The sequence below is a fragment of the Anneissia japonica genome, unplaced genomic scaffold (assembly GCF_011630105.1).
Source record: "Anneissia japonica isolate Jap-2015-1 unplaced genomic scaffold, ASM1163010v1 scaffold1785_len1016330_cov206, whole genome shotgun sequence".
Classification (NCBI taxonomy): Eukaryota; Metazoa; Echinodermata; class Crinoidea; order Comatulida; family Comatulidae; genus Anneissia; species Anneissia japonica.
The window spans coordinates 590995-604040 of NW_022694363.1; the positions used below are offsets into that span (position 1 = coordinate 590995).

The window sequence follows — 13046 nt, forward strand, 5'->3', positions numbered from 1 at the left end:
GACATTGATCATTTGATGTGTACTGTATGTTAATTATTTTCAAAAGCATGCTTTAATGTAAAGTTTATAATCAATTGGCTTTATTTTTAGGTTGTGAAAGCTTATGACCTCTCAGAACAAGAATGTGTAGCAATTAAGATCATCAAGAATAAGAAACCTTTCCTTAACCAAGCACAGATTGAAGTCAAATTACTAGAGCTTATGAATAAACATGATGCAGAAAATAAATATTATATAGGTAAGTTTCTATTTGTTCAATTATTGTAAAATATTAAAGATAATCAAGTGGTATTTCTTGAAGTAATTAAACTCAGTTTGATCATTAACTTTTAATTGCCAATTGGAACATGGAAATATTTCCTTTCCAATCTATAGACTAGATAATACCTTTCATATTCTTAGCATAAATCAAACTTAACTACAAGTATTTTGACATGACCTATATTCATTGCTCTTTTGTAGCATAAAATAGCATGTGTTGGAATTTCACTTTGCTAATGTAAAATAGTTTTTAGATGTAGTAGTAAAGGAAGAGTTGTCTTTGCTGTATGGTTGTTTCAAAGATCGTTACTGTATCTAGAAATAAGCTTCCTTAATTTTAGACGTAATACAGTAGTAAAGAAAGAATGTGTGTTTCCAAGTAAAGTGTGGAAATGTAATTATAAAAATAAAAAACAGGAATAGTAATGTCAACAATAAAAGTAGTTTTTGTATATGACTCCAACTAAAATGATTAGAGCAGTGACTGTCATATTAAAAACAATATCGGACATCTATAACTGTACAATATGTTTTTATCGCCATTGATTGTGGTTTTTTTTTTATACAATTTTGTCATGTTTTCTTCACATGACCTCAAATGCCTAATGTTCATATTCATATCTGGCTGTTGGAACTGCTTCGTTGACCACTGCTCATTATTAATCCATGTTGATTGGCTACTGCAAAACCTAATGCATAATTTGGATGTATAATCATGTAATGGTGCGTTCATTTAATTTGCTCACTCCTACAACATACTGATCAAGTGACTGGATGAATAGGTTGGGCTGATTTCCAAATGCCAGTGAAGTCTGAAGATAAACTAATATTGAATGATGCAACCAACATTGTTTATATATAGTATACAGTAATGAGAGAATTTAAGGCTATGTGACCCAAGATCAAAAAAGGGCTGTAAACTCCACCGTGCTGTATTGAGAAACGCTTTCAATTAAAATGTTGCTGGTTCAAGCCCTTGAGTACTTTATCCACATTGTCTCTCACTACCAAAAAGTGAAGTACAGTACTTTCTTGGTATAGAATAATAATAGTAATAATAGTAATTATAATATAATAATAATAGTAATTATAATAATAATAATAATAGTAATTATAATAATAATAATAGTAGTAATTATAATAATAATAATAATAGTAATTATAATAATAATAATAATAATAGTAATTATAATAATAATAATAGTAGTAATAGTGATTATAATAATAATAATAGTAATTATAATAATAATAATAGTAATTATAATAATAATAATAATAGTAATTATAATAATAATAATAATAATAGTGATTATAATAATAAAGAGTAGAAGTGCAAGAGGTGCGATTCTCTGGGTTTCGTTGCAACGCAATCATGACACAAAAAAATTACTACCACGAACTACTGTAGAGGGCGCCTTTCAAAAGAATGTAAAAGATGTTCTTAAACAGGGCACCCCTATCTCATGGTAGGACTTTTTTTAACGTTCCATTGCGTGATACAAATCTGGAATTGTATACTCTTTGGTAATGCTATTCTCCTCAACCAGCAGACGAAGAACTTGGTCTCATTTTTTTTGTCAAAGATTTACTGTAGTTCATAAGTTTGTATATTATTTTCCCCAATAGTACTATTTTCATTGATAATGATTGTGTTTTGAGTATTGTAAACGATTGTTACATTTCAGTTTTTTTTTTCTTTCTTTTTTACGTACCATTGCAATTTTTATTTATTGAGCAAGTCTTGAAGCTAACCTAAAGTCAATATTATTTTGGTTATTATTTACGACTATTATGAATATTACTATTCTTATATTACAGTTCGGTTGAAGAGGCATTTCATGTGGCGCAATCATCTTTGTCTAGTCTTTGAACTTTTATCATACAATCTATATGACTTGCTACGCAACACAAACTTTCGTGGTGTGTCTCTTAATCTTACAAGAAAATTTGCGCAGCAAATGTGTACAGCTTTGCTATTTTTAGCAACACCTGAAGTTAATATTATACACTGTGACCTTAAGCCAGAGAATATTTTATTGTGTAATCCCAAGCGAAGTGCAATAAAAATTGTGGATTTTGGAAGCTCATGTCAACTGGGACACAGGGTAAGTGTCAGTATTTGATGGCTTCCAGTGAATACAAATGAATTTATTTTTAGATGCATTTGTACATGTTTCGCATCCTAAGTTAAGGAAAAGCTGTTGATCTTTCGAACAACTTGGCATGGAAGTTGACGTATTAGTATTTAATGGCCTGACATTTTGGCTCAGACTAAGCCCTCATTGAAACAAACATTACTATGCTCACTTGTAAATATGTACGTGCTTTACAACCTAAACACATTTGTACACATTTTCTACCTAAAAATGTAATACATTTTACAATTGTTAAACCCATCTACCCATTAAGTACATTACACCAGACATGCATTAAAAACATGTGCATGTTTTAAAACCTAGACACATGTAAACATTCAATGCCTGAAATAAGTGTATTTAAACACATAGTACACAATTACTAAACATGTACACATGTTTCACAATAGAATTGTATGTTCACGACCTAAACTAATGTTAAATGTTCACCTACAATCATAACCTTATTATACAGTAAAATGCTAAACATACTCCATGAAATTGTCAGATTTTAATAGCTTAAATTTGATACAGTAGTTGCATACTGTGCACTTTAATGATGTGTGTTTTTTGATGTGAGTGGGTGGAGCTGAGATTGTGCTGGATAGAGAAAAGCACAGACAAATTCAATAATATTAATAATCATACTCACATGGTGCGTGTGCAAACGCTACCCAGCTGTTATGAATATTCCATATGGTGTGATACTACTAGAATTGGTTTATTTTTTAATATTTGATTTCATCATCCTATACTTCCCAAATCACAGAATTGAACAATAAAATTTACAACAACCAATACAAATTTTTTAAAAATAAAAAAGGTGTGACATAGACCTAAATATGAGACATATAACCAAAGCCTTCTCTGGAACATAGGTTCTTTGTTTACTTGACCTAACCTGATAAAATGATATTAAAAGTATTTTAGCATTGTGAGGAAGATAAAAATGTCAACTAAATGTATCTGGTTTCTAAATGAAACACAACATTACAAGTGAGTGAAAAATATTTGTATTACTGATAGTTTAACAATTTTATTATTTAAAATTATTGTCATAAACTTGACTTGATTTGTGTAATTATTTTCCTGCAGATATATCAATATATACAGAGTAGATTTTACCGTTCACCTGAAGTTTTGCTAGGAATTCCGTATGATCTTGCAATTGACATGTGGAGTCTAGGCTGTATATTAGTGGAGATGCACACTGGAGAACCACTGTTTAGTGGATCTAACGAGGTACAATATCATTATCATTCAATGCTTCAGTCTGCTTAATAATAATTAATATACATGCTTGTTACAACACCCTATAAGCATATGGAGTGCTTTTTCAAGAGTACATGATAACAAGAAACCAGTAGCCCTACACCCTAAATCAAATAAATCCTAAAGCCAACCAAAGAAGTGGAAAAACCCGCAGAAATTAGAGCAGAGGATGTAAACATCATCCCATCATTTATCAGCAATTTCAGACCAAGCTTTTTTTGTCATACGATTTGCTATGGTGATGTCAGTAAGTTTGATGTAATAGAAGATAAATTTGAGAATAGTGAGACAAGCCATTGTGATTAAATAACTTTATTTGTTTATCTTTTATAAACAATTTGTTATATTAAATAGGATATTTAATTCAAATAATGACTTTTAAAAAAAGGTAAGTATGAACATAAATACAGCTCATTATCCACGATTTTGTATTTTCCTGATAGAAACACTATGTATAGATGTGTTTCCAAAATAGAATTGATTGATACTAGTAACTGCCATACAACCATAAGCAATGTTTTTTTTGGAATGTTTTTGTAGAATGACCAAATGAATAAGATCATTGAAGTACTAGGAATGCCACCGAAGAAGTTATTAGATAATGCACCCAAAGCAAGGAAGTATTTTGACAAGTTAGCAGATGGCTCATTTGTGTTAAAGAAGACCAGGGACAACAAAAGGGTAAGTGTTACAAAAAAAGTCCATCAAACCATTTGCTAGATTCCCATCAGCTATGGCTATGTTCTCACACGGCTGCTAACGGTTAGCAGGATCCGGATCCTGCTAACCGTTAGCTGCTGTGCGTCCATACGAAAAAATCCAGATCTGGATACCAAAAATATGATGATCGAACCACTGCCCAATAAGAAACTGGAAATTGTAAACGCGTACGCGTGATTGGTTGATGATAAAAAATGCGCTCAACTTGCTAACCGATACCGGTATCCGGATACTGCTAACAGTTAGCGCTAACCGAACGGGCGTTTTCACGCAGGTGCTAACAGTTAGCTCCCGATCAGGATACTAGGGCTCTTGTGAGAACCAGGCATATGTGATCTTAGGTGATATACTGGTTCTGGGTCACAAACTATTCAAATACCAAGGCACACTTAAATGTAAAAGAACAGCTGCTGCTGCTGCTGATCTGTCAGTAAAAGTGAATAATGCTCAGTCCACACTATCAAATTTTATGTGACAAATTTGTGTGATGTGCCCATATATGGGCATGATAATGTCATACTACACCTAAATATGGTATATTACATTTATTTGTCACATCAAATTTCATAGTGAGCTTAAAGCCCTGTCCAGACTATCAAATTTCATTTGACAAAAACATGTGACATGCCTAAATATGGTCATGATGACATCACATCATCACCATATATAGGCTCATCATGACTATATTTGGGCATACAACAGTTTTTTGTCAAAGAAAGTTTGATTGTGTGGAGAAAGCTTAAGAGTAAAAGGTAAATGTCTCAAAGTGATGGGAGTTTTATGATGATATACATTTAATGATAAAAAAAAATACCATTTTCATTGCAGTACAAGGCACCAGGGAGCAGGAAGTTGCACGAGATAATTGGGGTGGAGTCAGGTGGCCCAGGTGGACGAAGGGCGGGGGAACCTGGCCACACCCAGCAAGACTATCTCAAATTCAAGGATTTGATAACAAAGTAAGATTTAACAGCTTGTGTTTTTTAAAGTAATAACATTAATATTTGATATTATCAGCTTTTTAAAGTGATAACATTAACAGTTGATATTATCAGCTTTTTAAAGTGATAACATTAATAGTTGATATTATCAGATTTTTAAAGTGATAACATTAATAGTTGATATTATCAGCTTTTTAAAGTGATAACATTAATAGTTGATATCAACAGTTTTTAAAGGTTGTGACTGCATACAAGATTCACAGAGCAGCAGCAAAAAAAGGCAACAATTATTTCGCTTAAAAATTCCTGACAGTATCAATCATCCACAAGGAATTCCCAGGCCAATTTCAGAATTCAGGAGGCAGACTTTAAATATTAGAGACAGGGATTTGGCTGAGCTAATTCAAAATCAAGGATATCTTCATGTCATTAGCCATAGGGAATATCCTGGCCAATTCCAGAATTAAAGATACAGATTCCATATTTATTAGCCACAGGGACTTAACATGGACAATTCAATTCCATATTATTGCCAGTCATACTAAACTCAAGATTGAAGTGGGTGTTTTTTTTTTGTTTCTAAATGAAATTTCTGACAGGAAATATTGTATGTTTACATAATATAGAATATTCAACATATATAAACACATGCAATCCTTACATGCCTTACGCAATTCCAAGGGTCATATTCCATATTAGTAGTTAATTTTTACTTCCTTGACAAATTGAGTACTCTAGATGTCGGTTCTTTTGTATTTCATTTGTTATGCATAAATGAAATATGCCTGTGTTTATTTCCTGTTATACACTATTTTACCTCAGGTAGCGGCTTGCACCCCATTCACACACGTTAACATATTAATCTCTATACACACTATAAACTTTTCTTTGACAAAAATCTGTTGTATGCCCATAGTCATGATGTGCCTATAATTTGGTGTTGATGTGATGTCATCATGACTTATTTTAGTTTGTTACATGTTTTTGTCAAATAAACTTTGATAGTGTGGACAAGGCCTGAGCTGTACATGGATGCATGCTAAATACTGTATTACACAGATATTGTAATCAACTGTCTTTCACACACATAGACTTAAATCTTTCTAAAAATCTATACAATCGATAAGCAGAGAGTGATGCTAATGTGTGTAATACTTTCCTATGTTAAAGATGTGTTGTCCCTTGCTAATGTTAAAAAATCATTAAAAATTATTTTGAAATCAACTTGCTCATTTTGCAATAACATACAAATTATTAACTCGTGCATTGAAATTATTGAATTTAAAAAATGTGTACCCTGATTTTTAAACCAGAAAAGTATAATGAAAATAATAAAACACTTCCAGTGACTGGAAGTGTTTATATCATTTTCACTGTAAACTGATGGGTAGACATTTTTTAAATACACTAATTGCTATGTTCAAGTTGATAACTATGTTACTTCAAAATGGGCAAGTTAATTTCAAAAAATATTTTTATGATTTTTTTTTGGTATTTAGCATGGGACAATACATATTTAATTCCACAATTCCATATTAGTCTTACACAGTTAACAACTTAGTCTTTATTTTTAACTTGTGTTTTCCTATGTTGTTGATATTCACTGCATTATGATTGTTTACATTTTAGGATGCTTGATTACGACTCAGTGGAGCGTATAAAGCCATACTATGCTCTGCAGCATACGTTCTTCAAGCGTACAACAGATGAAAGTACCAACACAAGTAATAGTACGTCAACAAGTCCAGCAATGGATCAAGCAGATACCCCACCAGCTGATGGATCATCAGGTTCAAGTTCAGGTAGCTTGTATATGGTCTTGCTCCACTAACTGCTTTGTCATTCCGTTCATTTCTTGCCTCCTTGTTATCTCCTTCACCTACTTCATTTGTCATTCATTTCATTTTACCCTCCATCAATTGTTAACCCTTCAATTGTCATCCCTACATTTTCATCCCTTCATTTACCCTGATTTTTTTCACTCCCATTTTCATCCTGTATTTGTGATCCCCATAATTTGGCACTTCCTTCATTTGCCATTTTGTTCATTTATCATCTGTATTTGCCATTTTCCCCTTTATTTACCATGACACCCTTCATTTACCATCTCCCTTCATTTGTTATTCATGTTTGTGTTAATAGTGTATTAACAAGGTGTTATATAATGTGCGTATAGTTCTGATCTCCATTTAAATCGAATTAAAGCACTGTCATACTAAATGTATATATTTCTTTTTGTTATATTTAGGGGGCTCTGGGTCAGGAGGTCGTGCAAGGTCTGATCCATCCAACCAGTATGGGCCAAGTAATCCTGGTGGCCAAAGTTCACAGAACTCAACAATGGATTTTGAAGGGCATCCAATGAATTCCCACAATGTATGGAGTGGAATAGGAGATATAGCTAAACCTGTTTCACATGTTGCTTACACCTCACGCAAAAACCATGCCTACCCATCACCAGCTGCTCCATCTAGAGACGTTTACAACATGTGCTCACAAAGTAGGACTGTGGGATCACATGGTTTATCCTCTCAGACACAGTGTTCTCAAACAGCAGCAATGAGCATCAGTTTAAATAGCTATCAAAGTGCAAGTTCGCCACATATAGGTACAAACAAGCACAATCATACACACTCTTTGAATTATGCAGGATCAGTAACTACTGGTGCGTATCCGTATGCTTTAAGTGGCGGTACTTCTGTGTCACAATCTCAACAGAGACAGAAAGAAGACTCTCCTATGATGGGAGTATGTGTACAACAAAGCCCTGTCGCTAGTCATTGATCGTTACATAAACTAGCTTGGTTAAATGATTGTGGCAGTCGCACGACATGAGCCCAGATGAGTTGCAGGGTTGGTTTGTTGTTGATGTGTAGTAACATGTTGCAAGTACATAAGTAAGCAAGTATTGACTGGATGACAAGTGGCAACACATTTTAATAATTGAGGCGCAATGATTGTCATATTGTCACAGGATGCCACAAGCAACTCATCTTCATTGCTACTTAAACTTGCTCAACAGCCGAATATATATGAGCAGCGCCCTCATGAGGTGTGAGGTGGCTTTGTGCCTTTAAGGGGTGAGAAATTCCTGATGAGCAGCAAGATGAAGCTAACCTATTCGTCGCTCTTGACTTCCACTACATGCCAAACATCATCATATCTATCTTAATCCATGGCAACTTATTGGCGTGTTAAATGTTTTATAAAAACAGATGGTAATGAAGATGGTGGTGGTAATAAACAATGTGTATAGGAATATAAATAGGTGTTGAGAATGTGATAACTACATGTCCATAAAATCCACAAGTAATACGTCATCTCATTTTCTCTGATTAGTCAGTGAATGCTGACCTATGACCTTGCTATGCTCTGATTGGTCAGTGAATGGCAAGCCATGACCTGCATCTGCTCTGATTGGTCAGTAAATGTAGACACGTTATCTGGCTCTGCTCCGATTGGCCAGTGAATTTTAACTCTGATTTAGTTGGGGAGTACCAACAACACTGGCTTTATTGGTATATTTAGCGCTGGTCAATGGATATCACATGACCTTGTTCATGTTGGTTATTATTGGTCAGATTTGGTTAAAATTAACCATAATTTTGTTTTAATCTGAAGATAAAGTATTTTGGGTGTAAGCTGACCAATCACAGACTACTACCCAATTTAAAAATTGAAATTGCCTCGAGTCATTTCTTAGATAACCTCAGTGCAAATATGTTATTGTGGGTGCAACTTGTAAGTCAAATTGTATAAAGTCAAAACGACTTATGCAATAATGTTGCACTGGTTTGGTCAATCCACCGCATCTCAGGTGAAACCCCCCCCCCCCCTTCCAAATGTTAACCTTTTTTAATCCCTTCCCTTGGTCCACTGCTGTGATCCACCCTTTGCCATTTGTCATCTTGCACACATTTCCATAGGGAAGAATCAGTTGAAATAAACTGTAAAACAGTTGTTGGTATAAATAGTATTGTGCTTACTGAATGGGTCTTCAGCATCACTTGTACTCAAAATTGATCTTAAAAGAGTGATTCATTTAACAGTAGAATTGCTGGTATAATACTCAAGTGCAGTTCTCTCCACCTAATTTTGTTATATATATATAGTCTTTGAAGTGACCATTCTGTTAGAGGCCAGTAAAGAATCCTCCAAATTGCTTTCGCATCTTGATTCAACATTTAAATTGTTGTCATTGATCAGAAAATGGTCATCAATTTAGAGAACTCTTTCCTGCCAGCTCTTCCACTGCTTCAAAACCATGTGAAAATGGTGGTGTTGGCATCCATAAATGCTGCCCTCTAGTTTGTAGAAGGTTTCAATTCATATTTGAGCACTGCCCTCTATGTTGTACAAGGTTTCAAGTAATTATTTGAACACTTTTTCTGTCATTTACCTACTTGTTGTTGGTCATACAGTAACTGGTAATAATATTAAATGAAATACTGGAAATTGTGGTACTAGTATTATTCGACATGACACTGGCTTTCGATCACAGTTCTCTTTAGTGAAGAAAACCTTATAGTACTACAATTTACAGTGCTTTGTTTGCTATATCGTCATCAGACTGGTACAGCCCTGCCATTAACAGTAATTACATGCAACCCATTTAATTGACACAGCCCAGCAATTTATACACTAACACTAAATACTATAATTGGAAAGATAGTATAACATTTGAATATTTTGATTAACTTGATTCAGTATAAAACAAGTTATATGTCAAAGCACTTCCATTATTCCATTTCCTTTATTTGTTATATATGCACATGTATCATTCATCAACAAGGTGTACAAGGTTTTATGTCGTTGCATTCTATCATTATTTCTTTTTTGATATTGTGATTACAATATTTTGATGGGTTATTTTAATGGACAGATTAATCTGTGAACATCATTGTTTTATTTGACCAAGTCACCACACCCAGTAAAGTACTCAAAAGCATGACTCAAACAGTCATTAGGCGAGTTGATTTCCTATAGAATGCAACACCACAGCGCGCGTGCAACGGATATTTTTTAATGACGATGCATTTAGACTGCTACCGACAATCAGTGAGTGCCCGGTCTTAAAAATATCACCAGTATTTTTTGCCTTCTGTACTTGGTTAATGTTGTATTCCTAATTCTACTTTAAAGTTTATGTTGTCTGATTTAAAGTAACCTTGTTAGTAGTAATTGTGTTGGTTCTAAAAACCCAGATAATTACGAAGAGTGTCAGACAAACACAGGCAATGCTTACTCTTCAGAATCAACACCTACAAAGAGGTCATTACCATGGTAAACTGTAGACAATTTTTAATTCTGATTTTCTTTTGTTTTTTTATGGTAACTCAGAATGCATGTATTTTTGGTTTTGCCAATATAAAAGCAATTGTAATGTATTGTAATTGTTAAGTGTGGCATGTTACAATCCCTACATTCCACCTCAAAACACAGTTTTACTGACAATTTTTAATGCTAAATAATTTCAACAAATTAAATCCTAAGAATTTAAAATTGCATATTATTGAATTTGATGCTGATCTATGTTCATTGAAACCATAAGCTAGGTCTCAGGTGCTCATATTTATAGTGTAAGATTTTGTGACTTTTCTATTTTAAAAAATAAACCCGATTTTATTTAGGCAGTACAGAGTTTTGCAGTTAAGGCCATTTTTGTATTTTAAATGATGTACTGCGATCAACTGATGATTTTATGGCAGTGCATTTGGACGATAAGTCAGCAAGTTGTGCAATCTTCACATATATTGCTGTTTTAAAATTAAACCCTAATTAATTAGTTAACACTTTGTTTTGTTTTAACAATTTTGGTCAGTTCTCTGTTTCAGTGTCAGGAATGTAAGCTCTTGAAATTATCATTGATTACAATTATGACATCATTAATGACCATGTGAAATCAGTGGTGAAAATTAGGACATCATTGACTTGATGACAATTTTATACATCATTGATGACAGCTAAGACATCATTGATAACAATAATTATGACATTGATGATAGTGCTAAATTCAGTGGTGACATTTAAGACATCATTGATGACAATTTTATACATCATTGATGACAATTATGATATCATTGATGTCACATATGACATCATTGATGACAATTATGCAACGCCGTGCTTTGTATCACGTTATTGTGTTATAAACGTTTGATTATGAGTAGCAGAATTAGTTATTGTGTGTTTTCTCTACAAGCTAATTCCTCTTTATATGGTTCTTTTCATGTAAATCTGTTAAATACTGGAAATGGGTTTGGGCTTGCATGTTCTCCTTTGATGATGGTCAATATAAATACAAATAACATTACAACACATGACTGTGAAGAACTGTAGGAAACATGTTAAGAGTTGGAAGTAACATTGTTTATTTATGACTTATTAATGATGTATTACTGATTACAGTATTCTAACAGATTTTGATTGATATATGCCCCTTGTCACTCAACGTTTGTTATCCCCCCCCCCCCAAATTAGTTTCTGCAGATTGCTTTGAATTATGTAAAGCTGTAATTTCTGTGAGTGTAATTGATGCAGGGTGGTGCTTTGGCATAGACCTAAAGTTGGATTTGATTAGCCTGTGTTATGATTAAGTTTGTTGCATAATTTGATCATAAAATGAGCAACTGTATGTAGGAAAGCTCAATGGGTTTTATTTTGAAGCAATGCATTTATTACTTGCAGAGTTTGCCATGTGAAAGCTATAGAGATAATAGATAGAGAGCAAGTTTTGGACATGTTAACAATGCTGACTTTTGCCACATATGTAACTCAATGTTATTTATTATATTTACAGGCATTGGTCATGTTTATGAGGGAAAAAAATACTGCTGTAATAGTTTTTAAATAAGGCAATGATGAGAGTGGTAGAGTATGTATGGAGAGCCTATGTAGGCTATTGTGAGAGTAGTAGAGTTTGTCTGATGTACAACCTCTATCCAAAACTTTAATGAAATGCTCTTATAAAGAGTCTTGTAGCAATGCTCTATTAGCCTTTATGTACAGATGTTCTGTATTTAGCTTTTATTGTACAGATGTTGATATGCCAATTAGACAATGTTCTTCATTATAGATAACAAAAATAGTATGTTGTCATCCAGTCTCTTTATTTTGTTGGTGTTTTTTTTCACCAATATGTATGTCTCAATTACTACAAAATATCAAGTAACGTCATCATCTCAAACTACTGTCACTCCAAACACCATGACATTAGGAACAGCATCAGAAAAGAATCTGATTTTACTTTTTCATCAATTTCTCTTAGCAACATCAAATCATGGATTAATACTAAGATCAAATCATGATGTGCTGATGAACATGAGTGCACAGGTTCTTGTGAGTGGGCGGGGATCGCCTAGGCTTAGGTTCCCTTGGCCTAGCTGGGTGGGGAGGCAAGGCAGTGATGTGGGTGTACTGTATAGTGCCTTAAGCCTGTTTTACACTTGCAAATTTATTCGCGCGAGTCAAAAGCGTCTGTTTACTCGCATTCACATTTCTATCGGAGTTTTCGCATCAGCGAAATCGGTAGTTCGAACAGTTTCTACTTTTTGCAAAGCGGAAAAAAGTGCGCAACCAATCGGAGGTCAGGAACTGAACCGACGCCTTCGAGATTCACGCGAATAAATTCGCCTAGTGGAAAACAAGCTCAACACAAACGAGCAATTTGTTTTTAGTTTCTATGCTTTCAAGCAAAGGAACCTTTAGGATACCCTTT

At 33.7% G+C, this 13046-nt stretch overlaps 1 protein-coding gene across 2 annotated transcripts in view; it reads left to right on the forward strand.

Moving 5' to 3' along the window:
* LOC117101014 (dual specificity tyrosine-phosphorylation-regulated kinase 1A-like) overlaps positions 1-8370 on the forward strand; it is a 29651-nt gene extending 21281 nt beyond the window's left edge. Inside the window, exons 4-10 of one of the 2 annotated variants that reach the window (XM_033240863.1) lie at positions 91-238; positions 2080-2366; positions 3492-3638; positions 4209-4349; positions 5217-5347; positions 6959-7134; positions 7578-8370. In XM_033240863.1, coding sequence (XP_033096754.1) covers positions 91-238; positions 2080-2366; positions 3492-3638; positions 4209-4349; positions 5217-5347; positions 6959-7134; positions 7578-8113 — 1566 coding nt within the window. In that variant the 3' untranslated portion in view covers positions 8114-8370. The remainder of the gene's footprint in view (positions 1-90; positions 239-2079; positions 2367-3491; positions 3639-4208; positions 4350-5216; positions 5348-6958; positions 7135-7577) is intronic. The other variant, XM_033240864.1, reaches the window with a different exon arrangement.
* Positions 8371-13046: the final 4676 nt, after the last annotated feature.